The sequence below is a fragment of the Centroberyx gerrardi genome, chromosome 8 (assembly GCF_048128805.1).
Source record: "Centroberyx gerrardi isolate f3 chromosome 8, fCenGer3.hap1.cur.20231027, whole genome shotgun sequence".
Taxonomy (NCBI): domain Eukaryota; kingdom Metazoa; phylum Chordata; class Actinopteri; order Beryciformes; family Berycidae; genus Centroberyx; species Centroberyx gerrardi.
Window position 1 is genome coordinate 12,906,264 of NC_136004.1, and position 26,848 is coordinate 12,933,111.

Sequence of the window (26,848 nt, forward strand, 5' to 3'; positions counted from 1 at the left end):
GTGATTCAGTGTGCACACATGTACATAGACTACTATATAAAATACTCTCTCTCACACACACATAACACGCACACACACACACACACACACACACTCACACACACACACACAACTGTTTACGCTGCCATCTTCAACACACGCTCTTTTCTCTCTCATTGGAATATTCATGCCAATTAAAAGCCTGTATCTAAAAATAGACATCTATGATTATGTTGGCAGGGAGTAGAAGAGATTCCGTATGAAAATTAGTTGTGTATTATTAATGAAATGAGTACGGAATATACAATTTATTCTTCCATCAAGTTATTCAGTGGGGTCGGCCTTGTAGTTACGGCAGAGAGGTTGTTAAGGTGAACCCATCCCATTTCAGTTGAAACTAATTGAAAATGCTCCTGACGTAGCTTCTCATCAACGTGGAAAATGACTGTTTCTAAATTAAGGACTGGGGATTATGATTTTGAAATTAACTGTATTCAAATTCCAAGTAACTCCCAGAAACAAAATTCTCAAAAAAACAAGATTATCAGAAACCCTGAATGAACAGAACAGGATAAATGGTCATGTGCTGGATTTAGTTTACAGATTCTGTGTTTGCCAGAAGTGGTTTGAAGGCTTTGAAGACACAAAGCAGAGATTTGCAAATTAGAAAAACCCCATAAAACACAAAAACCTCAAGATAAAGAACTCAATAAAACACACAATCACTGCCGTCCCTGTCATGATTTGCCAGACACATCCATCAAGATTAAACAATTCATTTTCATTACAGTTTGAATGATAGGGCTGCACATAAACCTAATCTAGATTTGTAGGTCCATCTCAACATGTTAATCTTTAATCGTTCAGCTCAGCTGGTTGGCTGCAGAAAAACGTTCCTCCCTGAGTTCTCCCTTTGCTTTTCTTCCTCGGTCTGCGTCCACAAAACCCCATGCAGGCGGACTCCATCTCGCTGCCTGTTCCCACAGTCGCGGTCAGGTCATGTGATCTACAGACAGGCTTGTGTTGTCACCAGGTAAAGATATCCACCTGCCTGCAATGGAAGAAAATACAGCAGCGCTCCTCTCTCCTCAGGCTAGAGTTACGGCTCGGTCTTTGGGTCTTAGCTAATAGCGAACTGAACCCTCACTGCTCCTCTGTCCGTTCTGTAAGGCCTCGCTCCCATACTTCCTCTATACGTCCCGGTCAGCCATTGTGGCTCCGTCTCTGCCCGGTTTCTAAGTTGAATAGTTGTGTTCTTTAAATACCTGAAACATGCCTCACCTGCTATTTTCAGTGTATGACTCACCAGAAGTTTGTGTTTTGAGGTGAAGTAACATCAACACATGTATGGCTCAAAATGTTAAATACAAAGATATGATTGGATTATCCTTATTTCCACTTACAGTTTAGGTGGCCCGTCCATGCCTTTGTGTGTGTGTATGTGTGTGTGCATCAAAGCTACATCAAAATGAGGCAGCACAAAAGAGCTCCATCTGTGATTAGACTGAGTAATGAGGTGCGGTAGACACTGCTACTTTGCCATCTCATAGTGAATGTCTGTATTTGTTTTTCAATGAACTGTCTGTACTTGTCCGGAGTACACTGCACCGCTCCAGCAGCATTGTATTCTCCAAATCATGAGCTCTTCCCTGCATTATTATGTTATTATGTTTTGCTGCTCAGTTGCATGGCTTCCTCATTACTGACTGTAAGCCTCGGTGATCTAATGTGTGTTGGGCTTTCTCTCTTTGTTTCTCTTTTTCTCTCTTTCCCTGTCTCATTGTTGTCTTTCACCTGTGTGTTTCTGTGTGTGTGTTTGAGCTAGGGTTAGGCCCATATATCAGTTTGCTGATATTGGCCTTTTATCAAATAGTTGAACAGTTGACAGTTATTCGTCCACTGCCCATACGATGGAGGTTCCTCCCTGACCACAGCCACAGAAAACAGTCTGTAAAACCTGCAATGGAAGTTCATTTTCTTTGCACATTCTATTTAATTGTTCAATAATTTGTTTTGTGTTAATTAATTCTTCCTTTAAAGGTAGCAACCTATCCCAGAGTTTCCCTTCCATTGAAGTTGGATCAGTTTTAGTGTCACATGATGGAATGTTTTGAAGCACTAAATACTTTTAATGGCAGAAAATTTGAAAAATTCAAAAATACTGAATACTGGCAAAAAAAACCCATCAGCTTCAATCTAACAATATCTGTATCGGCCTTCAAAAGCCCATATCGGTTTAACCCTAGTTTCAACATATACAGGTGTTCCAGATTTATTTCATTCCAACATGAAGGTGGTGGCAGGCTTTCTAAATTATTATAGTAAGTGTAAACCATTTTATATTACTAGAGTGCTCTGATCATTTTACAACTTCTTCTTGCACTGGTCAAGTTACCAAATCATAATGGTTGCTGGAAGTGTGCAGGCCACCCAAGGCCTCCTCCTCTCCACACCGACTGTAACGTTTTGAGGGGCGATTATCTCTCGCCTTTCATCGCTGTCGCTTTATTTCCCGCATGGTATACAAGTGACTGAATAACCCCCTGCCTCACGGTGGAAAAATGCAGTGACATAAGCCGAATCCAGTATGTTGCATAACACACAAAAAAAAAAAAAAGAGAGAAAGAAAAAAAATCAAAGGAAAGGCTATTCAAGAGGCTATTCAGGTTTTAATATTAGAATTTGGATTGTAATATTTAAGAATATTGATTGATATATTGATTACACTGCTGCTGAAACAAACAAAAATAAGCTTTTGGAACAACCAGATGGGAGGATGATGAAGCTGGTTGAGAAAGAAGAGGAGGAAAACAAAGACGGAGGACAAAGCGGTGGGAAGAGAGAGAGGAGGAAGCTGGGTACGAGCCTGGAAGAGACGGAGAGAGAGATAGAGCGAGAGAGGTGTCCATGTCTCTCATTCTGCAAATAAACAAAAAGTAAACACCAGTGGAGGAAACACTGTGACACTCGATGCCGCTGCTCGCTCCTCCACCTGCCCACTCAGGTTTCCCAGAAGGCCATTCTGCCGGCCACAGGACAAAAGCAGCGCAAAAAGCCAACACCTCTTCCCCCTTGGGCGCTCGGAGACAAAGAAAAAAAAAAAAAAGAGATACAACACCTTTGTTTGCTGAGATTAAAACATGTTGCATTCTCCACCTCTCACCCACCCGCTCCCTCTCTCTCTCTCTCTCTCTCTCTCACTGCTCTTCCCTCTCGCTTTCCCCTGAGGTAACTCTACCAGGCGAGAGATGGAACTGCCGCTGAACTCCTCTCTTTCCATTCTTGGTAGCTAATAAAATTTTTTTTATTATTTCTGTGTTTTCTATTGTGCGGGTGTCATTGTAGTGTGTCTCGTGACACTGTGATTAGCGGATTAGCGCTGGCAGCCTTGGCGCGGGGTGAATGGGCGAGCCTATCCTTTTGCTGTGCCTCCTGTGTGATACGGGTATAAAGTTGGTGATATGACCAGACCGATTGTTAATGAATGAAACGGAATAGCTCTTGACATAAAAGAATGGCCAGCCTTACCCTTCCTTATGAATCTACACTAGGGAATCCGACTCTGATGATAACAGTTTAGGAATTCACACGTGGATGAACACGAGCGCTGTGTGCACTGGTATTTCAAAGGGAAATATTCCCTGAATAACTGCCTGATGCATGTACCTTGATACCAAAGCACTTTCAGGTGTAAGGTACACTATGTTTACAGCACATGCCTGGCAAATCAAGCAATACCACTTGGCAACAGGTGTCCTTATGTCACTCCGCTGCCAGACGCTGGCAGCGGCAAGACAGGAACACGCACATAAAATCCAGCAATCTATCACTACAATGGTTACCTTGGTAGGGAGGGTGGCCCCTAGACACACTCTCTCCGTGGGGGGTTTCCGCCAATCTGGCAACCACAGTGGGAGGTCTCACTCTCATCAGCACTGTAGGATACAGACCACTCATCTACCTTTCCTCACTCTCTTTCTCTCTTCTTTCATTTTCCTTTGCTCTTGCCTTGCACACTGTAGCACGAACAAACACACAAGCGGACGCAACACAAACGCAGCGACGTTATTTGACAAACAAAAGATGTTTGCAGCGATACGTTTTTAATGCGCTTTAGCAAAGAGAAAAATATGATCACAAACTCATAGTTGAGCGCGACTGTAATTCACCAACATTGCTTTCATGCTTTCAAATTAACGAGCAGCCCACTCATTAACATGCCTTCATTCCAAATGAAAAATAAATCAACCTTGGAAATTATGTGAGTTATTAAAATGATAACTGTGAATCTGATTTTGATTCATATTTTCCAGGTCTCTTTTTTTTTCAAATTTGATTTTCTATCCTTTAAATTTTAGAGTGATACAATATGACACACATAGGGAAACATTTCCCTTTTTCTCTTATCCATATTTTCCAGTTCTCAGCATCTCAAAGCATGGAAGTAGCTGTGTGCTTTGGAGCAGTTACTGGTTTTCCCTACCCAGACTCATCTTCAATTCAAGATGGCACCCAGGTGAATAAAGCCTGATTCTTGATTGATGGAGGCTGGTGACCTTGACACCTGTTCAGAGTCTAGGGTGTGACTCTGAATAGTTAGGGCTGCCCCTCCTTGATGGTTTAGAGAGTGTTACACAGCAGAGACAGCAGCTTCACCAGCAAAGTCTCGGGCTTATCTGCACGCTTGAGGAAAAGAAGCCCTCCTCTGTAACATACGGCGCTCGAAAGTTAAGTACATATGACGGAATGAGCAGCGGGCTAATGGTTTCATGTGACAGTCTTTTCAATAGACGGCAGCCTAAACAGGCCTTTCACTCTTGACACTTGCTCTTTTCCGAGAATGGCGAGTGGATAAAACGTAAGCCTCCCTCCTCATCCCTCCCTCTATCCATGCATCGCCTCTCCTGCTATACAAACAGCAGGCCTCCATAATGAGGCAGGGTGAGAAAGTGTAAAGTGGAGGTCTATTGAGAGGCTGTGTAAGCTGGCCTAATCCCCCTTCACAGCGTTTGTTGTGTTATTAGAGCTGTATGGGTTGTGGATCCTGTGACACGGACCCTATTCACTCCTATAGCCTTCAGCCACCATACTGCAGAGGGAGCAGTAGCTATAAGCCACGGTGGATTCTGAAAGGTGGGACCGTCTTCAGGGACCACACAGGACCCTTTCTCCCCGGGGTGAAGATTAAGTGAAACCTGGTGATGTCTGCTCCAGTTTGACAAGAAAACGGGAAACCTAATGGTATTTAAATATCGGATCGCCTATAGTTCAAAACACAAACACCTGAGGCTTCGTAATTCACTCAGCAGCTTTATTTTTTGTGTGCAAATCTCAGTCAACAAGAGCTGAGAGACAGAGATGTGGTTTGCAACAAGTGCTCTACTGTTCAGTACATGACAGTGGGCTTGGCTAAATGGCTCACCATGACCCAGTAATGATATAGTATGGAATCTCCTAATATGGCTATGCCTTTATTTCTAGCTGTCATGTTTATTATGGGGATAAAATCAGGAGACCAGTAATTTTTTTTTACTTTAGTATTTATATTTGCACTGGTGTCTAGTGACTGCCATTAAAACAGAATTCAGTTGATTTTGCCAAATTCAAGGAGAATACTTTTTTGTCCGCCACTCCACCCCCCTCATCTTATGTGCCTTTAATTGTCTCCCGTCTACACAATCAATTATCAATTGTACAACTGCATTTCTGTTAATACATTCACCTACATGGAGACATTCCTCAGAATATCTTGTTCTTACAGCACCCAGTGAAATACAAAACATTCTCCGCTGCTGTTTCATTTAACACTTCAAGTCCAGGAAAACGTATTTCATACAGTATACAGTACTGTGGAGAATTATTACATTTTATAGTACATATTATTCTTGTGCATTTGATATTTTTTTTACATAAAGTCAAACAATGTCAGCAGATACTGCACTTCGCCAATGGCATTGGTCTTTCGAACTTCAGAGTTGGTTAACTCAAATCATGTGATGAATCTGATTCTTCGATTCAAAAACCGCGACAAGATGGCACCATGCAGTGTAAGGCTAAGGGCTCCTACAGTAACTAACTAGCTAACTACCAGGGTTGAGCTCTGTTCAATTCCAATTGAGGCAAGGGATTTTCATTCTACTTTGAACAACAAGTCATTATAATGCATAATAATCTACTGAATAAATGCTGATCATTCAACAGCTGAGCTGCATTTTTACTCCCTTTCTAAATTGAAACAGATTGCTCCTCAACCCCGATAATTGCAAACCTACTTTGGCTAGCTGTTATGGTTTATGTAACATACTGTATGTGTTGCTATTGCTAGCTATATCTAATCAAGCATTTACTGTGAATGAGTGTATACTCTACTTGCTGCAGCTATATCCTCCTCTCCGTATCGTACTATACAGTGCTGATACGAGGTAGTAGAGATTCATTCATTTGTAACTGTAAACCATACAACTTTGGAGAATGACAAACCTATTGACATACAGTACAATATGATAGAACAACCATCACAAGGTAGCAATATTGCTTTTGGCTACAAGTCTTATTGCTGGCTTATTATATCACACTAAAATGGCTCAGATGATCATCTGTTAAGACAGCCCACACAAAACAGCTTTTATATTTTTCCCACATATTTTACTTCTCACAACCCAATGCAGTGTGTACAGTACGACTGTACTGCACCTAACTCTCCATGTTCAACCCATTAAACCCTAAAACTAAGCCCTGACAATTCAACACACCAACCAAATTCACCAATCCCAGCCATCCAGAAAACCCAGTGCACCAAAGCCCAATACCATCCCTATCAACAGGGTGTCTGCAAGTTTCATCAAGGTAAATCTAAGACTTTTCCAGACCTTCTGAATGCAAGATAAAATGAAATATAAGGCCAATTTGTGCCAGTGAAATGAATGTGAAAATTGAAAAAACAAACAAACAAAAAAACTTTTGTCATTTCAGAGTACAGGACTGCAAGACTAGGCTGATTTCTCACTACAAAAAAAGCGCCACAAAAAAAAGGAAATATTTAAGACCTCTAAAACTGAAATGAAGACTTAAAGGTTGTATTTAAAAGTATTCAAGGACTTTTGAGGCGTTTGAATACAGGTTTTCAGACACCTGCAGACACCCTATTCTCGATCTCACTGGGGCTGCTCTTTGATCTGGTGTTCCCTGAGTGCTCCGGTGAGGGTGGCTGTCCACACATGCAGGGCCGTCCCGGCAGAGAGGGTCAGGAAGAGGAGGAAGGCAACTTGGAAACCGAACCAATCCACCACACCTCCGGCCAGGGCGCTGAACGTTAGCTTCCCCAGCACCTCCAGAGTCGCTAGGAAACTGTAGTGGGTCGCCTAGAGGGGGAAAGGGAGTGGAAGGGAAGGACGAAGGGAGGAGAGAGGTGGGAATGATGAGATGGAGAGAGGGGCGGGGGGGAGAAAAGTGAGAGGAGAGGAGAAAAAGGACAAGGGGGAAGTAGAGGGTTTGAGGAAAGAAAGGAAGGCATTGTAAGGAAAAGGGGAGAGTAGTAAAGCAGAGTGGTATTGCCAAATGAGGGGTCGAGGATGAGAAAACAGAGGATGGAAAAGGGAAGGGAAAGGGTAGAACACAATGGTTAAACTTGTGACACTTCAAAATCCCATACTGTAGATTTGTCCTTTAAACTGTAATACAGAAGAACAATTGGCCAAGGTAAATACACAGTGAAGAAGGAAGGGAAAAAGGTGTGATTTGAAAAGGTAGGGAGTAAGACCGCAAGTGGAAAAGGAAATGATAGAAGGAAAGAATAAAAGACGGAGCTGTGAAGAGAAAGAAAGCGTGAGATCGTGGTCTGAGACGATGGATGGAGGCCAACCGGAGAAGAGTATCTGATCCCAGCCTTAAGGCTCTCGAGACGGAGAGAGAGAGAGAGACAGAAAGAGAGAGAGAGAGAGAGATTACCTAACCTCCCAGCCTCCTCCCTCTGCCCCACAGCACAACAGCGTTCGGTAGCTCACTCCAACAAAACAGAAGGACTCTACTGACACCTATGCTAGTTCCTAACATACGATGGACTAATCACTAACTACACTGATCCATAAGGCCGATTCTTTCCTCCATTACAGCGAATGCCTTTAATCCCTCCCTCGTACGTACTGTATATGGATCAAATTGCAGTTATTTGTTTGTAGTTCTCAAATGTCATCAAGACAATTCCGCACTAATGTCACCAAGAAAAATGAATGTATGTACTTGGCAAGTGAAGTTATTCTGATTCTGAAACTTTTTCATCCATAAATGAACCCACAGACTTTTACCCCAGGAACCAGGATTTCTCTCGTCATTTAAGGACCCACCAGAAACAAACCCACCACCCATTTTGGATGACAACCCGTCGTCATATTTTTCTGTACAGGAAGTTCCTCGATGGGGGAGGGAAAAAAAGAAAGAAAGAAATGATTTGAATTTGAGAAGAATGTGGAGGAAAGGAGTAGAGTTTGTAGTATTTGAGCTGCGAGGCCGGTCCCAGGCCAGGCGAGGGTAGAGCACTGAGAGCCTGTGTGACCACAGCTAAGTGGAGTGCCTTTATTCTGAGCAACTTGTTTAACAGATTCTGTTTCTTTCTCCTGGGGATCCTTAACAAGCACTCACACTATCGGCTTACTGTCACTGGATAGCACTACCTTCAATAACACACACACACACACACTCACGCAAGCTAATGCTCCCTCCTGTGTGTGTGCTCTGGTGCGCGCGCACGCACACACTGACACACACGCTAAAAAGCTATACTATGTGTCATGAGAACCTCTCAAATTAACCCCAGGGTTATCGCGGTTTTCATCATCAGAGGTTGTGATTAGTTTTTTTTTCCATTATGGTATTTATTTTATTAGTAACTGGAACGGATACTCTCTGCTACAGTCTGTGGGTATTCTCTGTGATTTATTTTTTTTTTCCCCTTTCTTCTCCACTTTAAGACCGACAGCAATTTAAATGATAATTTGTCACCTTCAGAGATTGATTGAGTGACGTCTGAGAGGCTGTGTGAACAACGATCACCTCCAGGCAACCATGGCCCAGTTACGACAGGGACAAAAGGAGTTATGTCAAAGGGGGGGGGAGACACAGAGAGAGAGAGAGAGAGAGAGAGAGAGAGAGAGGGGAGAAAGACACAGTGGAAAGAGAGTATTTAGAGGACTACAGAAAGACAAAGAAATGGAGTGAGGTGGTAGGAGGGACAAAGCCAGTGAGAAAAAAAAAAAAAAAAAAAAAAACAGAAAGGGGGGACAAAAAGAAAAAGGGCCAATGAATAGAAAGTGGGTCTGCTAAGACCGGTGAGACTTTCCAGGTAGAAACAGCTGATGAGAACTGACAGGTAGAGTAGATGACAGGGGAATAGGTGATGATAGGTGTGGTGCTGCATGTCAAGGATCTCCCTCTCCGGCCCCATTGACGACCAAAGGAAATGATCTAACGCTACAAAATAGGACAATTACAGCAAGACAGGAGAGGAGAGGCAAGAGAGAGGAGAGAGAGAGGTGAAGGAAGGAGAGAGAGAGGAGAAAAGAGAGTGGGACGGCAAAGATAGATTGTGTGTTATCTGTTTCTTCAACCACAGGAGATGACCTAACGGCGGGAGAATGAGACGATTAGAGGACAACATTTTGAAGACAGAGAAAGAGAGAGAGCAAAAGAGAGAAGAAATAATGAGAGAGTGAAAAGGACAGGCAGGTAAAACTGTTGGTTCTTTTTCCATAGGCTACAATACTATTACATAACAACAACCAAGCCAAAAGGGTTAGATTTTTTTTCTTTTTCTTATATAAGCATAGCACAAAAAATACAGACATTAAATGTTAACCTAGGTCTCCAGAATGAGGTTGTTGGCAGGTGTATGTACAGTCGGTTTTACCTGAATGCTCTCCTCGGCCCTCTGAGTGCAATGCATCATGGTAGTGAAGGTGAGTGTGGTGATGAGACCGCCCAGGAAGTGTTGAACACTCATACTGAGGACAGCCATACCTGAGAGAGGGAACACACGTGCAAAACCAAGCACATACAGACACACACACATAGAGACAAATACTCAGTACAGACATGCCTAGGGAGGATGAATGAAAACATCATGCTCTTCAGTGCGTGTCTGAGTGTGACTACAGTAAGATGCAGAGAAAAAGAAAATTCTTTTCCTGAAATAGCCTGAAAACTATCGATTTTACGCTGTTCTGCGCTCTGCTACACCGCTCACTGTACTCTATCCTATTCTATCTGGGAGTCAAAGCAGGGAGACAAAGCAGGGGGAAACGGTAAGCTGCTGAAGTGTCTCCTCTCCTTCCTTCTAACCCCCCCGCCGCATCCCCCCCCCCAAAACACATGTAGTGTATCCTCTGAGGGGGAGCGGCAGCGCGGTGTTAGTGGGGAACACAGAGGAACCACAGAGCCTATCTGTCTCTGCTCCCGCTAACACTGAATTATTCACTCGAGCCGCCGGAGTTTTTGCCGAATAAGACTCTTCTGTCAGCGACACAAGACTGTGGGAGTCACACAGATACAGCGACTGATCAGACTGGGGGAGTGGGAAGCGGAGGGTTATCATGTAATATTGAAAAATTCGAAACTGAATGTTTTTTTGTTTTTTTGGTTCCGTTTTCCTGAAATCTTTGTTCTGGGTTTAAAACGGAGGGGGGCGAGGGCTCAACTTTCAGACTGAGAGGCTTGATAAGGGAACAGACGACTCCGGCGGAGATGAATGGCGCGGATCTGAATCCCAAATGCTTTGCGACTGGCTGTGCAACAGAATCAGATGTGTCATTCAGACGTTAACAACTGAATGGCTCTCTGGAGAAGCGCACCGGAGAGGGTGACTGATGTTACATCCCTGTCTGTCAATGTCCTCGCCGTCACCCAGTCTCCTACTGTAATACTAACGTTCATTTGGCTCAAATACTTGTGCTAGAGCCCGATCGATGGGTGTCCGACTAGTTTTAGGCGAACTGCTTGCAGGCTGACAGGCTCCAGGTCCCCCAACCAACAATCAGACAGGGAAAGGGGTCAGTAATTCTACGGAAGGATTCACAATTCAACAGGCAGAGCACTAAGCAAATTACTTAAATTAAAAGTCTATGGTACAATCTTACTGTACTGATATTATGCAACTCCAACGCATTACACACCTGCCAGCCTCGCTGACATCATGAGATGAATATGTAGGCTTCTCCATTTCCATTAAAAACAATGAACAACACACACGTTATGTCACAAATATACACTCATGTATGTTTTCAAGTAAATGTGTGTCTGTGTTTATCCAAGAAATTTGATTACACACAAACACACACATTGCACATCCATGACTTCAAGTAGTGTATGTGCGCGCGGACTCATGTTAATGCTTGTGTGTTTTTGTGTGTTTATTCAATGAACCAGAGGGGCCACATGTATATGTGGTACTTGGGCATCATGGAAAGGCTTTAACATAACATAGTTTTAATATGTAAATGTACAGGGTTCAGTGAACGGCATGTGGTGCGTTAATACACTATTCATTGGAAAGAATCAAAGACAAACAGGGTCACTTGGTGAGACTGTTTGATGAGTGACTGAAGAGTGTCATGTAACACTCTTACGGAGGTTTTACTCCTGCTTGTCATTTCATTCCTTGTTTTACTCTAAAGCCCTGGATGGATAGAAACGTCAGTGGATGTGCATCTCTTGATGCACAGCATATGACACCACTAGTGCACACTGCATGCAGGAGAACACAGGAGGACAAATAGAAGATCAGCTGGTCACTCCTGCAGTTCATGGATGCCAGAAAACACTGTATTTTGGTGTTCCGTTTCCCCCGTCAACGTTCCGAAATTGAACCGAGTTCTGAGCTGAAGCTGTGTCAAACTGTTTTGACACGCCACTTAACGCCTCTAGTTTGCCTGCAGCCATTCCGAACAATAGGTGTGTTTGTTGACGCTAGCGTCTGACCCTTTCTGTCTGTCCAGGGATTAACACTGGCCAAATCAATTACAGGTGCTACATGTAGCATCAATAAATTATTACACATAACCTTTGTGACATTAGTATAATTGCCATACACAAACAATACCATCGCTGACAAGATTGGCAGCCTCTAGTCTGCATTTTACATTGTGTGCCATCGGGTCAGAGTTGGCCGGAAATCTCCTGGATTGCTTTATAGCAGGAAACAGGAAGCGGCTGTTGTTCCAGCGCAAATGGGGCTAAAGATTTCACTGTTTCTTGCAATGGTAGATGGCGAAAAGCTGATAGAAAAATCACTTCCAACATGTTTCTCTTCTTCAGTAAAGTGAAGGAGAAAACCTTTTACCACTGTAGCAACATCCTTTTTGCAACAGGAAGCAAAGGGGTTTATGGGAAATGTGATCTTAATTTTGAGCAACACTAGCACACTAACAATACCACTGGTGTGAGACAGAGGCTACCAATCATCTTGACCATGATCTCATTTGTTCACAGTAATTATACCAAGGTACCACAATTACTTTGACAATGATGCATTGAAGTTTATAAATGCTACACATAGCACCTTAAATGGAACATGTGTGTGTGTGTGTGTGTGTGTGTTTGTCTGTTAAGGTCGGTGTGCTACCAGAAATCTCTCTGAAGCCTCTGCCTGCCTGCCACCCTGTGGCTGTGTTTCTGTCTGTCCGTCTCTCACCTTTCATGAGTGGTGACGGTTCCAGCACGGTGAGGAGGGAGCTCTGGAAGACCATGCTGATGGTTCGCATTACAAACACGCGTCGCATCAGAGACCCGATGCTGGGGAGAGACAAGCAAACAAGCCAGTTAGACAGATGCTCACCAACTTTCAGGTATGAGCGTATGGATGAGCAGGGTGATATCTGGTGACAGTGTTCTCAGGCTAACATCATTAAACTTAGAGACAAGTGATGTCTTCTTTGTCAGACACAATTACTCACACACATAAACGGATGCACGGATGAATGCCCATGCACACACACACACACACACACACACACACACACACACACACACACAGTGCACGCAGTAAGTAAACAAGTCCCCAGACACTAATTGATTCGCTGTTAGTGTAAGAAAATCATCCCCCTGTGGGCTTGGCTCATGACGTAATCAATAACCTAAGGAGATCCCCAGCATGAGGAAGATAATTAATCACTGTTAAAACACACACACACACACACACACACGCTTGTGTGACATCAGGGATTAACAATGCCAATCACTCTCCAGAGGATGCCTGCCAATCACAGGAGTGTGTGTGTTTGTGTGTATATGAATATTAGTTTGCATTTTATTTCTGCATGTAACTGTTTATGTGTGAAGGGGGTCTTAGGAAGCGATTAAAGCCAGATCAGTATTTGGTCAAACATTGATCAACACCCCAGCTTTGTCTAGCCACTGCCTGTGTGTTAACATAATCAAACCTAATCCACCAGCCAACCCTGGTTGACCCTGCTCACCTTGTGATTCACTTGTCATTTTAACATTCTGTCTTTAACTTGTCTGTCCATGTCTTTGCTAACTATTTACTGTTTGTATCCTTCTAATCAAGGTCTGTGTGCTTAGTAAATGTTGTCCTGTGGCTTTTCACTATAATGTACATCATGTGCATCTATGTGCTTGCTCCCTGTGAGCATACCCACAATATATCCTTATGTGTTATCTGCTCAAGTGTTGTGCTGTCACCAATACTCTGCTATTTTTAATTATTTCCTTGGTAGCCATTAATGGCGTCTGCCCAGGGACTACAGATGAAAAACAGCCTTTTTGGCTAACTGTAGCACATTTACAGAAATGTGTATTAATGTGCACTGCCCCTTTCAAACAAACTAGTAAACACATCGCTGTGTGTCACTGTAGATTTACAGAGAGGCATTTTCAAAGGAAAACAGCATCATGTGTGGGAGTCGTGCAAAGAATATACTTACTTTTGAACCATTCATAAGTAATTCTGATATGACAAAAGATGCTGTGTACAGTCTACAAATATCACATAACACCGACATTAAATCAATTTAATTCTATTTCTGTCACATTCATTTTTTTCCTATTTCTGTACTGACATCAAAACTCTTTCTTGTCCCTTTCTCTTTATTCTCTCTCTCTCTCTCTCTCTCTCTATCTTCTCCCCTCACCACCTCTCCCCTCTCCGCCCAGCCTTTCTTTACCTTTCCACCAGAAAACCAATCCTGCAACATTCACATGCTAAAGACGTTCTTCTCTCTCCTGCTCCTTTACCGCCCTTCTCAATGACAGCCTTTCATATCACGCTCTCTCAGGAGATGCTGAGGTGTGTGTGATTGCATGAGTGTGTGTGTGTGAGTGTGCGTGAGTGTGTGCGTGTGTGTGTGTGTGTGTGTGAGAAAGAGAACCTGCCTGGCTGCCACCTCACACGGGCCGGGCCCAGATAAGAATAGCCATGTTCTCGGGTTGCCGATGGCGGTTGTAAAGGGGGTCACTCACTGACCACTCAGCCGTTTCTGATGGGGGAGAGGATAAACCTTCCAAATGAGCTTTTAGAGGTGGGACCACAGCCTACTGGACAGGCCTTTTGTGTGTGTGTGTGTGTGTGTGTGTGTGTGACAGAGAGGGAGAGGTAAGGAGAGAGAGGTGTTCATCTGACACTGAAGCATAAACACTACCAAAAATATCCATCTCAACAAGTCATTTAATCTATTATTGAGTCTTAAAATCTTATTTTTCTTAAAACAAGTGAAAAAAATCTGCCAACAGGGTGAGATAATTGCACTTGTTTCCAAAACAAATCAATTTGTTTCAATTTGCTATGGATCGGTCCCCATCCTCCAGCTGTCACACATGATATCTCAGACACCACAGATCGGATTTAAACAAATCTTGGGGAAATTATGCATTTCACCATATTGTCTTCCATCATTTACACAATTACACTGACTGGCCCAGGGGGGGCGCTTCAATTACAGGTCAAAACAAGGTGACATATTTATTACTGTCTGGCCCAGAGGGGGGCTGCATCATTTGGATGGGATGTTTACTGTTGCCTTGTTTTCACTTGTTACAGGGAAAACGAGATTTTAAGACTGAATGGCTTGTTAAGGTGGACATTTCTTGAAGAGCAATCTGTGATTCCCACTGAATATCTCTCTCTCTCTCTCTCTGTCTCCACCAGAAAAAAACATTTAGACATCGCACTTCAGTGTCAGATGAACATAGCTGTCTTTCTTTCTCTCTCTTGTGCGAACATGTTACTGCCTGAGTCCTTTACAAGCGAGATGAGAAGAAAGAGTGAAAGATAAAAAGCGAAAATATGACAGTGCTTTTGAAAGAGCTTTCCCCCAAACAAAAAGTTTTGCCTTTGGAGGCTTGCATTGTGCTTGCTAGTGTCACTTTACAACAGAGAGAAAAAAAACCTGGGAGCCAGCTCAAAACACAACGTAAGGACAAAGTGACTGACACATGACAGAACACACAGCAACTGATACATGTGAACAAATGGGCATGCAAACACACACACACACACACACACACACACACACACACACAGTGCCTACACATAAGCAAAAACACACAAACATGCACATTTCAACTCTTCATCATGACTGACACATCTAAGACTCATATTGACAACACTGCATGCTGATCCACTGAAGTAACTGAGCACAAAGTTGCCAATGCCAACCTAAAGAAAAATGTCTTAGTTTATTTATTTAAAAAAATGTGTCCTGCAACATTTTACCTCCAGCCCTCTAACTCTGTGCGGGGCGGTTACACTGGTGCTACATTTTGACAAAATCTTGGGGCATTTTTTTCACCCTGGGACATTTCCGACAAACCCACCATGTATGAGGTAGCAGTAATGGAAGGATGATGGATGGATGTTTCGTCAACTGTGGGCTAATACATGGTGTGGGAACCAACACACTCTCCTCCATAAAAGCATTGTTGTTATTTATAGTTCCCATTACATCACATTGGCCATAGGCAGAGCGCATGCTATAATGTGATACTAGTATAGACAGACGTAAAGCCTTATGCAACGACGGTTAGGCACAAACGGCATTATGCCAAAACGCTAAAGGGGTAAACATGTAAAGATTAAATGTAAAAATAAAGTTTTAAGATGTATAGAAATTTCTCTAAATGCATCATCATCAGAGTTACAATTCAGAATCAGAAGTATCTGCTCAGATGTGCAAAGATCTCAGATTAAAGGGAAAGATGAAGCAGATCACTGGGGCTGCTGTTTGTGAGAGTGACAGGTACAAGCAGGTTAAGCTGTAGACTGTTATCACAACTTATTTAACAGCAGTGTGGAAAATATCCTTGTTGAGCAAGAGCATGAAAAGAGTTATACTTTCAATACTGGATGATGATACTGGATGTATATACCATAACGTGATTGTAGAGTTTTTCTCTTTTCTCAAGCAGAAAGAGACCGCACATCTTGCTGCTGTGACTCAGCTTGTCCAGCATCTTCCATTTACTCAAATATTCTCCTATCATTCTCATTACCAATATGGACGGTCATCTGGTGGCTATTATCTGGTGGAAATTGTGGGTTCAGTTCACACTGACTGTCACATTTTTTGCCAAAATAAGAATAAGGTCATCACATCTAAGTCCATATTGACATGTTGATGAGCACATCTAACATCTTACACACGTATCTGTCTCTAAATTTGAGAAATGAAATTCAACTGCTGAGGCCAGTCTCTGCGATCAAACCCTGAGGGGTGTGTGTGTGTGTGTGTGTGTGTGTGTGTGTGTTTGTGTGTACAGTAATTGAAGTAAACATAGCCTTGTTTGAGAGCTCAGGGACCCCCTGTGTGAGGTGTGTGGTGTGAGAGCAGCAGGAGCAGCAACCCCATCTCTCACACACATACACACACACACACACACACACACACACACACACACACACATACACCTACACACACACACACAGAGAAGACGCCTCTACAGGATAAGAAAAAAAATAGAAAAAGGAAGAGGAGGCGAAGAGCAAATAAAAAGTAAAAGAAGAGGAGGAAGAAAAGAAAACTGATAAAAAGTAGGAGGTAAGACTCACGCGGTCAAAGGCTCCCATGAATGACTTACAGTGGCCAACGGGGGACAGTAGGCACATTCATGCATGAATATTTGACAACTATTTGACAACTTGCATTTCACCCCGTGAATGGAGTGAAATGCAAAAAAGGGTACTCCTAATTATCAGCGGCGTTTTTCACCCCCTCATTTTTATTTTCACAGGCATTTTCTGAACTTCCAAGGGCATTTTTGCCCTGAGCTCCCATTTGTTTCTGACCCTGCTGCATGCTTCCACTGAAAAGCCTTCACAGGCGTCTCACAAACATCCAAACAGTCAGAAACTACTGTTGACAAACGATGATGATGGTGATGACAATAATGATGATGATGAAGGTTACCTGAACTGAGCAAGCAGCAGGCCTCCCAGGGAGGAGCCACAGATGGAGAATCCCATGGCGATAACACCGTTCCAGAAGCCAAGCTCCCTGGCGGTCATGTGGTGGTCCAGCAGGAAGAGGGGAAACATGGTCACCGCCCCCTGCTCACCTACATACACAGCGAGAGGAGAGGGACGTGGATAAAGGAGGAGGAGCAGGAGAAAAAGGACAATGAGAGATAGAAAGAGGAGAAGAGGAGGAGAGAAGAGGGAAAGAATTGCCCTGTTAGATATTTCCATGTTGGGAAAATGCTTAAGGCAGTATCAGACACTGTGGAGAAAAATATACCAACATTCAAGATAGACCAAAGATTTAACAAGGTGTATGTCTCTGACTAAGCATTACTATTTTTCACAGGAAGATGACAGAGACCCCCCGAATACACAGGCCAAATCCAATCACTGTCAACTGCCGTGATTGTGTTTTATCAAACTGTTTAGCCTGCAAGACTAGACAACATGGTTTTCCTGAGATGACGACTGCAGAATCAAATACAGCACACCTAGGCCTATTCCTGGAAAGTGTCAATAATAGATGCCTGACAAGAAAAAGAATACCCTCAGTCACTTTATCAAACGGAGGCCTAGCACTTTTCCTAAAGCACGAAAAGGAAAACACAACAAAAACGCGAAAACTTCGGCAGATGAAACGGGCCTCACAAAGACCTCTCAGTCAAAATAAAAAGTTTCTGTCAGACAGTAAGACTTTCTCTGTGTGGCGTTGAGCGTGGGGGTAATGTTCTGCCGAACGTTACAGTAAAATATTCAGTGGCGCCGACTATACGCCATTATTATATTAATGGAGACTGACTTCAGAAAGACAGCGGGACCAAGGAGCTGTGTGAGTGACAGCTCGGCTCCCAGACTGCTGTCAAAGACGACGCAACACAACCAACTACTCACTCACTCACTCAGCCAGGAGACAAACAAAAATAGAGAAAGAGGAAGGAAAAAAAAAAAAGACATAGATGAAACAGAGATTGAAATGAAAAAAAAAAAAAAAAAAAAAACACAGAGGAAGCTGCGAAGCTCCCAGTGATGGGGAGTGCAGCAGCAGAACGCGAGTGTCACCGCTCTGACGGTGGCGTGACAACCCAGCCACACGTGTGGTAGGAAATGTTGATTCTCTGTGTAGGAACCACCTCTCTCTCACTTCACTCTGTCACTCATTCTTCACTGTCAGCAGATTAAAACATGGGAAACACAGCCAGCAATGGTTAAATTCAGTTTGGCCTTAAAGGTTCATTTAGCCTCAGTGGTAGCCAACCAGAAGTGCCTGTAGTGACTTTTCCAAACTGCAGACCTGCCTGTCTGGCCTACTGTTGTGTCTGTTGCTATGCCATGCTCCCCTGATATTAACACCCCAATACTGTCTTTCACATATATACTATCTTTAATAGACCCTACTGATGACATACTGATACTGCACATAAATGAGATGTTGGCATTTATATATCCTCTGCAATGTTCAGCCTTACTTCACCTTTGAGAAAAAGAACAATTGTATGTGTAGATCCTGTGGTAGTGTGTCCTCGAATAATTGTAAATAGGAAGCTGTTTGTATTGATCTTCAGCACTTAGGTCTACCAAGTTAAAGGTTACATGAACAAACAATAAAACCAAATTCTACTGGTGTATACAACAGGCTATGGTGCTTATTTTACTATAGAATAACATAAAGGCAATATATGTACATTTCCCTCTCTAATTGGATCTGAAAATCATGTTGGTTGGGCCTGACTTAACAGGCCTACAAGCAGGTTTTTGTACTGCATCGCATTACATTACCATCACTCTACACACCCACTGGGAGCCACACTGATACACTTAGACCCACCGTTCAGTATTCACATTTTAATCTCCATCACCCTCAATGCCGAACTGTTTTGAGTTGCACTGACGGTGCTGTAACCATACTAGTCATAATAAAGTAAACATTGGCAGCAGCAGTACCCATGATGCCTGGGTTGTTTACCCATGGTTCTGTGCTCCTGCGCCTCTGCCTGCCTGTTGTTCTGCTCAAAGCTCAGAGCTTTCACAGTCCTGCCTTCAACTAATTATTTCCTTAAAGAGGGGGGTTGGGGTGGGGGGGGTTGGGGGGCGTGCAGACAAACACAACAAGGCTGATTATGCCTTTCTATAAATATTCTCAAAGCAACAATTGTCCATTTCAGCAGGGATTTCATTAGACATCCACAAAGATTAAACAAGCAGAGTGGAGGGGAAGGAGAAAGGGTGAAACAAGAGAGAAGGGGGGGGGGACCAAGAGAAAGTCAGAGATGGAGAGAAGAAAGGCGAAGAGAGAGAGAGAGATGAGACAGTAAGTGAAAAAAGGGACAAGGGTGGGCAATTACAAAAAAGGAGATAAAGAGCGGGAAATGAGAGATGTAATGCACAGAACGAACGAGTTAGACATGATCGGAGAGAAAGAAGAGTAGCCAGGGATGAAGACAGCTAAAGACAGAGGGAGAGGAGGGGGGCAGATGAACAGAGACATTGTTAGGAAGTTGGTGAAGAGGAAACAGAGGAGGGCTGGCAGGCTCAAAGAGAATTAGGTGTTTATGTTTATATGAGAGACAGAGCAAGGGAGACAGAGAGAGAGAGAGATAGAGAGAGAGAAAGACAGAGTAGAAGACGGACAAACAATTTAATATTAAAAAGGAAAGAGACAGAAAGAAAAAAAGGGGAGTTAATTGTTTTTATGTAACCTTTTTATTAAAGGTGCTAAATGTCAGCATCATTTTTACTTGATAAAAGACAAAAACGGTGTGTGTGTGTGTGTGTGTGTGTGTGTGTGTATGGGAGAGGGGGGGGGTGGCTGGGTAGTGCAGAGAGGGATCAGGGCCGGATGAGGGCGAGAGGTCAATGAGGACAGTGGGGTCACATCCCGATGTCCATGCTGCAGCTCAGACAAAAGGGCTGGCGAATCAGGGGAGATCACTGAGGACACCGAGTCATTCTGGAAAGCACAACAGCAATATCACTCCCTGCCAAGGGCATGGTGGACAAAGACAGCTTCACACACAGCACATGCTTGAGTGTGCATGTGCGCGCACACATATAACCACGCACATGCATACATGCATACACACACGCGCACGCACACCTTTCAACTCCTCACACTCCCTGAGGACACAACAGTAAACAGAGCCATGACCACACACACCTTCAATGCACACTTTCATAATACCCTATGCATATTTGCCTATTGACACACACACACACGACAAGTCCCTGAAGGACCACACAGATGTCAAGGAGTTCTCTGTGGCCCTCGGGGCCAAAGACCATGGGAAAATACTCTCTTTAACTAGGCAGAAACAAGACAACTATCTGTTCAACTCCACCCAACCCTGGTAGGTTACTAGGTTGGTTTTGTTTGTTGTTTGTGTTTGTCTTCTGACAGATAATACAAAATCAATAGCCATTGAGAGGAAAGGCTAGTCAGAGCTGATACATTGTTCTCATCAACGGAAAGTTGATGAGAACTGATATTTGGTTACTGTGTGACCAAATACTCTTGAAAGATGTTATACAACAATAAAAAGTCACATTGTGCATGGGCTTGGTTGTGTTACATCAAAACAAAATGGTAATCCACCTTTTAAAAAGGCAATCTGGGCTACAGAAGCCAGCGTACATATATTGGGCTGCACATTATCGTTGGTTAGTGGACAAACCAAGTGATGGCCATGCAAGACTGTGGTGTTGAATTTGCTGAGATCAGGCTTCTATTCTGACAAGTTAAACATCTAGAATAAATGAGACTCCATGAAAGAGCACATACAGTACTGTTTTTTTTCTATTTCTTATGCCTATATGTCCCAAGGTCTCTGCATGGATAGATCTGTTTTTTTCTAATGCCATCTCTCTCTCTCTCTCTCTCTCTCTCTCTCTCAGGGCACCATGTGGTGGTTGTTCATTAATTCATCCCCCCTTCAGCCTCCCTCCCTGCAGTCCTCCTCATTCCCCCTGGAAAATAGCCCCCCACCCCCGCAAGTTTCCCTCTTCTCTCATTCGCCCTCTTCCACCTCCCTTAATCTCTCCCCCACCATACGCCCATATCTCTAAAACAATTCCGCTGACTAGACTACAGCTCTCATGTCATCATTGGGACAGGACAGGGCAACACAAAAAAGACACATTATAATGTGTTCTCACAGCCCTACAAACGGTCCGTCCTTCTCTCTCTATCCATCCGACCATCTCTCCGTCCACCTGGTCACTTCCCAGAGGAAGCCATCATCAAGGTCCCCCTCCTCCACGGGCCCTCCCATCTCTCACTGTCATTCACTTCTCATGTCGGTCATACAGGGCTACTGGCCCCCTACCTCTCGAAAGCCCCAGCCCCAACGTCCCCATCACTCGGCAGCAGCACTTAGCCTAGGGCTGCTCAGTTAATTGTGTAAAATCATGTGTCACCATTTTAATTTCCAAAATTAATAATCAGAGAATATTGGAGTATCAGCAATACATTTCATTTCCATTAGAATGTCCGCTGTAGTTGAAAATAGTCACAATGTTGATAAAAGATGACAAAGGTGCAGTAACATTATTTTTTTCTTTAAATTGTCACATAATGGTGAGTAATAAGGGTGGGACAATACACTTACCTCACGATACGATTTAATACACAATATGGGGTTCACGATTCAATACAGCCACGATACGATGTAATAAATAAAAGTTCAATGACAACAAAGTATGACTGCAGAATTTTGTATTTCTCTTTCTTTTGTAATTTAAAAATGTCCTTACAAAGTGCAAATAATATAATTTGGATAGAGAGCTTGTGAAAGTGTGATGGGAAAGCCGTCACATTTGCAGAACTAAATAGGGCTCCTATATTACCCTCTGTATGACACCACTAGGCTAACGTGATATTAGTTTGTTTGTATCCCATATCCTGTCTTGTTTGCAACCCTGAACTTCCATTCTTTGCCTCTCTCCTGGCTTCCCTCTGACTCCATCTCTCCCTCGCATTTTCCCTCACTAGTGCCTGCTTCCCTCCCTCCGTCTATCCGTCCCTGGGAGTCTACCCAGACAGTTCTCCCATCATGCCTGTGGCCTCAGATGGCACAGAGGTCACAGTTCAGACACAAGGCTCACTCTGATTGGCCACTGGGTTGGACACAGTGCAAACTCAAAGAGTTCATTAGGAATGAACGCAAGAGAGGGGTCTGTGCTTGTGTGTGTGTGTGTGTGTGTGTAAGGGGGGTTCAGACAAGCAGATCACCAGTCTCACACAAACATACCCACACACCCCTTGAACAAAAACAATACCGTCTCACATACGCAATTATGCTGGCACATCTAGGCCTAATCTAAAATATTGCACAATCTTTTTTTTGCCAAAGGTGGCAAATATTCTGCCTATTACACCAGGAAATACTAACAAACGACAGTGCCGTTGATGAATCTACAGCTAAATCATAACAATGAAAACATGAAGAGTGATTATGGCTGTAATCATGACCCTCAGCTGATGTCGATCCTTTGTGTGTGTGTGTGTGTGTGTGTGTGGGTGAGAGAGAGAGTGTAAGGGGGGAGCTCCCTAGACAGATTAGGGGGTCCAGCCAGTCTTGATGTTTCGTCTAGCAGTGTCGTCTGCTGGGGCTCATCCGATTACTAAGCCACCCTTAACTCTCTCTCAATAACACACATACACACGCGCACACACACACATACCAAGTAAAAACAAAGGCATATACATTCATACACATACAGGGACTATGCAAATGTAAAGGGACAAAATACATTCCCACCAACCACCCACCCACCCACTTACATACACACAGACACACACCAGCATGATGCGGCGTCTTCCATTTCAGTTTCCAAACACCATAGACACAAAGACACTCTAATCCTTACATAATCCCCTTCTGCTACCAAACACCAAACTCTGGCCATATCAACTCTCTCTCTCTCCCACACAGATGCTCCACTGTTCCAAAACTACTTCAGAATTATAGTTACTAAAAGGGAGTATCTCATTCAAATACAAACTTTCTAAATTAACTTCATTTATGTTCAAAATAACAGTGTATTCTGCTTCAAGTTCACGAGGCTTATAAGCAGATATTTGTGACACTAAAACAATTGCGTTAACTTGAGCTGAACTTTTCCTATTTACATAGAGAACCTTCTGTGAGTTACAGACTCTCTGTCCAATAAATGCCTACCAATGATTACCTCCCTCACTCCTTCAGCAGACTCAGGCTTCACCACAGCCGTCATGGACACGCCAACAGAGACATCTAGTGGTGAAATATGGGCCCAACGTCTGCCCAAACAGGCAAGAACTAACTAAGAGCTAAGGTTGTGTTCCAGACAGACTACACACAAACTAGAGAAAAGTTTACAAAGGGACAAAAGAGACCATTTCAGGACAGCTACTGCAGGAGTGTTGTGTTGAGATAATACAAATGCTATTTGGCTTTCCCTAACTTCAAGGTTTTTTGTTTTTTTTGTCTAGTCCATAAACATATACTCACTAGTCCAAAAGAGTAATTTGAACTCATCCTGTGCACACATCGTTCACACACTCATCAGGAAAAGTTCACACAGATGATTACTGTTAATATTAGGCCTAGGTAGTAAAAATGTAAAAGTAAACATTTAATAGATGACAGTCTCCAGTATTTGAGTATTTATGTCAATGAGGCTAATCCATTCTGTATAATAGGGTTCCCACACTTGGACATCAAATTAAAGGACTTTTCAATGACTTTCAGTGTCTTTTTCAAGTACTCAAAATTGGCATGTTTTGGCCTCAGCTTTTCTCCTGATCTTGTCAAGAAATCCTGGTGAAATCCATCATTTTAAAACTAATTAAATCTCCATCACAGGTTTTTTGTGCAAAGTACTGATCGTAGGATGGAAAGAGGAGCTGAGACATACTGATACATTTGGTGCTATATTTTCATAAAAAAAGCTACTTTTAGTACTTTTAAGGTCATCCAATCATTTTCAAAAGCTTTTAAGCTTTACCTTATTTTTCTCAAATCCACAAACGTTCAAGTATTTTCAAGGCCTGTGGCAACCCTGATATAAGCATGTGTTTGCCCATTAGTCAGACTCACCCAGTTTGTATGTGAGCACATACAGGACAGTCCAAGGGGTGCCGGGCACTGCCAGCAGTTTCCTCCACACCCTCCATGGCCTCATAACTTCTGCTCCCTGCCCTCCCCTTCTGCTGCCATCTGCCTGCTGGCCCCTCACATGCTCATCATCCAGCACAGGGGCCCCCCACACAAACAGAGCCACGCCTGCATACACAAACGTCAGCAGCATAAACATCCAGCTCCATCCGGCCACGTCAATCACAGCCAGTAGCCCGCCTCCGGCGAACACTGACCCAGCTTTATACCCCACTACCTGAGCTGTGTTACCCAGGCCCAGCTCCCCACGACCCTTCAGCAACGCAACCGCTGCCCCATCTACAGCAATATCCTGGACTGAGGCCAGGGTGTTCATGGCCAACAGGGTCCCTCCTACTCCCCAGATATGAGCCTCTGGGGCCAGGGCAGCACTGGAGAGGCATGTCAGCGCCAGCCCAGACACGGTCCCCACCAGCCAGCGACGCTTCGTGCCGATCCGGTCCACCAAAGGGGCCCAGAGCACCTTGAGGACCCAGGGGAAGTAGAGGATCTTGGTGAAGCCGATGCGGGTGAGAGAGTGGCCAGCTCCGCGCAGGTAGACAGGGAGCAGGGAGGACTGGAGACCGTAGGGGATGCCCTGGACAAAGTACAGCAGGCCCAGGAAGACTAGTTTGTCATTCATGATCTACCTCAGAAGTGACCCACTGACAGACTGCGGTGGTCCATTGGTCAGGTCATTGTGACTATTCTGGTTATGGGGGAGCAAGTCAAATGGACCCGTTGGCCAGGATGAACTGAGTGACCTGAAATGAAAAAAGGGAGAAATACTGTAGGGTTCAGGCTTGTTGATGTTGAATATAAAATCTAGTTGTGAAAGTTGGTGTTGCTAAAGATACACATTCACAGTCTGTGTAAGTAGCCTTTGAGAAGAAACTTATATTACTCTACTGCTGCTGTAGGCTACCTCACTAGCCAGCTCAGCTGTCACGGTCACGTCACGACTAACTAATCAACTGAAAAGGTAGTTACGTTAGCTAGCTAACTGTTAGTGCACAAGCACTGGAGAGCACTCATTTTTATGTATAGAAACATGGTATACAGTTGTGCAGTGGTGACAATGTGTTTTCATTATTTTATATTTTCGAAAACACAAGCATGACTTTGCATCGTTGGCATTTTCCTGACAGCTATTAATAACTGGCTGTCACACTGACTGGCTAGCTAACGTTAGCTAGCTACCTTACTGTCAAGCTAAAATCAATCCACGAATAGCTAACGAACAGAATTGCATAACTTGTCGATATTAATTGGGGCTATGCTGTAGCGCATAAAACAGCCCCAGATAAGAGAAATGTTGACACATACTTAAACGGGAGAATTAGTTAGCGTAATGTTAGCTGACCGGAGGTGCTCCGCTTGTTTATAGTGGTAGTCTGTGTTGGGTTGCCAAGTTCTGCAATAGCAATCCCCCTTGAGTGGATGGCAAATCGAGTAAGTAAGATTTACTTTTGTTTCACGTTCATCATTTAGTGGCATGTTGGCCTACTGCCTGCTTTCTTTCTCTAATTTTCTTGTGAAATTATGATATATTACGCCGCTTTTTAATCAAGCAATTTTGGTTACCCAACCTGGCAACCCATGATTTTTGGTTCGTTTTGATTCTGGACCCCCGCTCCTGCACCAACTACACCAACACACAACTGTACTGTGACCATCTTGCTTTCCAACACTAGTTCTTACTGCCGCTTGTTTGTTAATTATGAATGGATATAGCATAGGCTATGGATCCCAACTTATGAAACTGTACTTTTGCCATAATGATAATATCTAGGTTATGCACTTATTAAGGCATGATGTGAAAACAGTACACTATGGCCTATCCAATGTCACAGACAAAAGCACCATGAAAAGTAGGCTAATGACCTCGTGTGATTATCTGTCTTAATATCTGATCAAATTAATATGAAAATGTACAAAACTGTAGAAAATATTTTCTCACAGCACTGTAGGGTATATGATTTCGCTTAAAAGTATGGACAGGGGATGCCAGATTTAAACAACAAAGTATTAAATATTCTAATCAAAGTCTTATTATTAAACCAGAATTTTGTGTTCCTATGACATTGTTATGTGGTATGAATATATGATAAATAAAAAAAATAGTAATTATGCCGGGCATGGTGAAAACAGCAGAGAGCACGCTGTTCTCTCCCATTGGCTTTGTCTGTGTTCAATGAGAGCAGAGTGGCTGTGGTGCCACATGAGAAATGACAAGACCCAGATGCAGGCATATGTTGGTTATGTAGGTTTAAAGCTGCAA

At 43.3% G+C, this 26,848-nt stretch overlaps 1 protein-coding gene across 2 annotated transcripts; it reads right to left on the reverse strand.

Moving 5' to 3' along the window:
- Nucleotides 1-5,273: 5,273 nt before the first annotated feature.
- Nucleotides 5,274-25,308, reverse strand: slc33a2 (solute carrier family 33 member 2). Of its 2 annotated transcripts, none has more exons than XM_071924169.2 (5): nucleotides 24,511-25,308; nucleotides 17,388-17,535; nucleotides 12,659-12,759; nucleotides 9,881-9,990; nucleotides 5,274-7,340 (listed from the first exon to the last, which is right to left on the reverse strand). In XM_071924169.2, the coding sequence occupies exons 1-5, from the start codon at nucleotides 25,208-25,210 to the stop codon at nucleotides 7,134-7,136; spliced, it is 1,266 nt and encodes a 421-aa protein (XP_071780270.1). In that variant the 5' UTR covers nucleotides 25,211-25,308; the 3' UTR covers nucleotides 5,274-7,133. The 2 variants fall into 2 exon arrangements, with proteins under 2 accessions (XP_071780270.1, XP_071780280.1); XM_071924179.1 differs by lacking the exon at nucleotides 5,274-7,340 and adding an exon at nucleotides 9,539-9,594.
- Nucleotides 25,309-26,848: the final 1,540 nt, after the last annotated feature.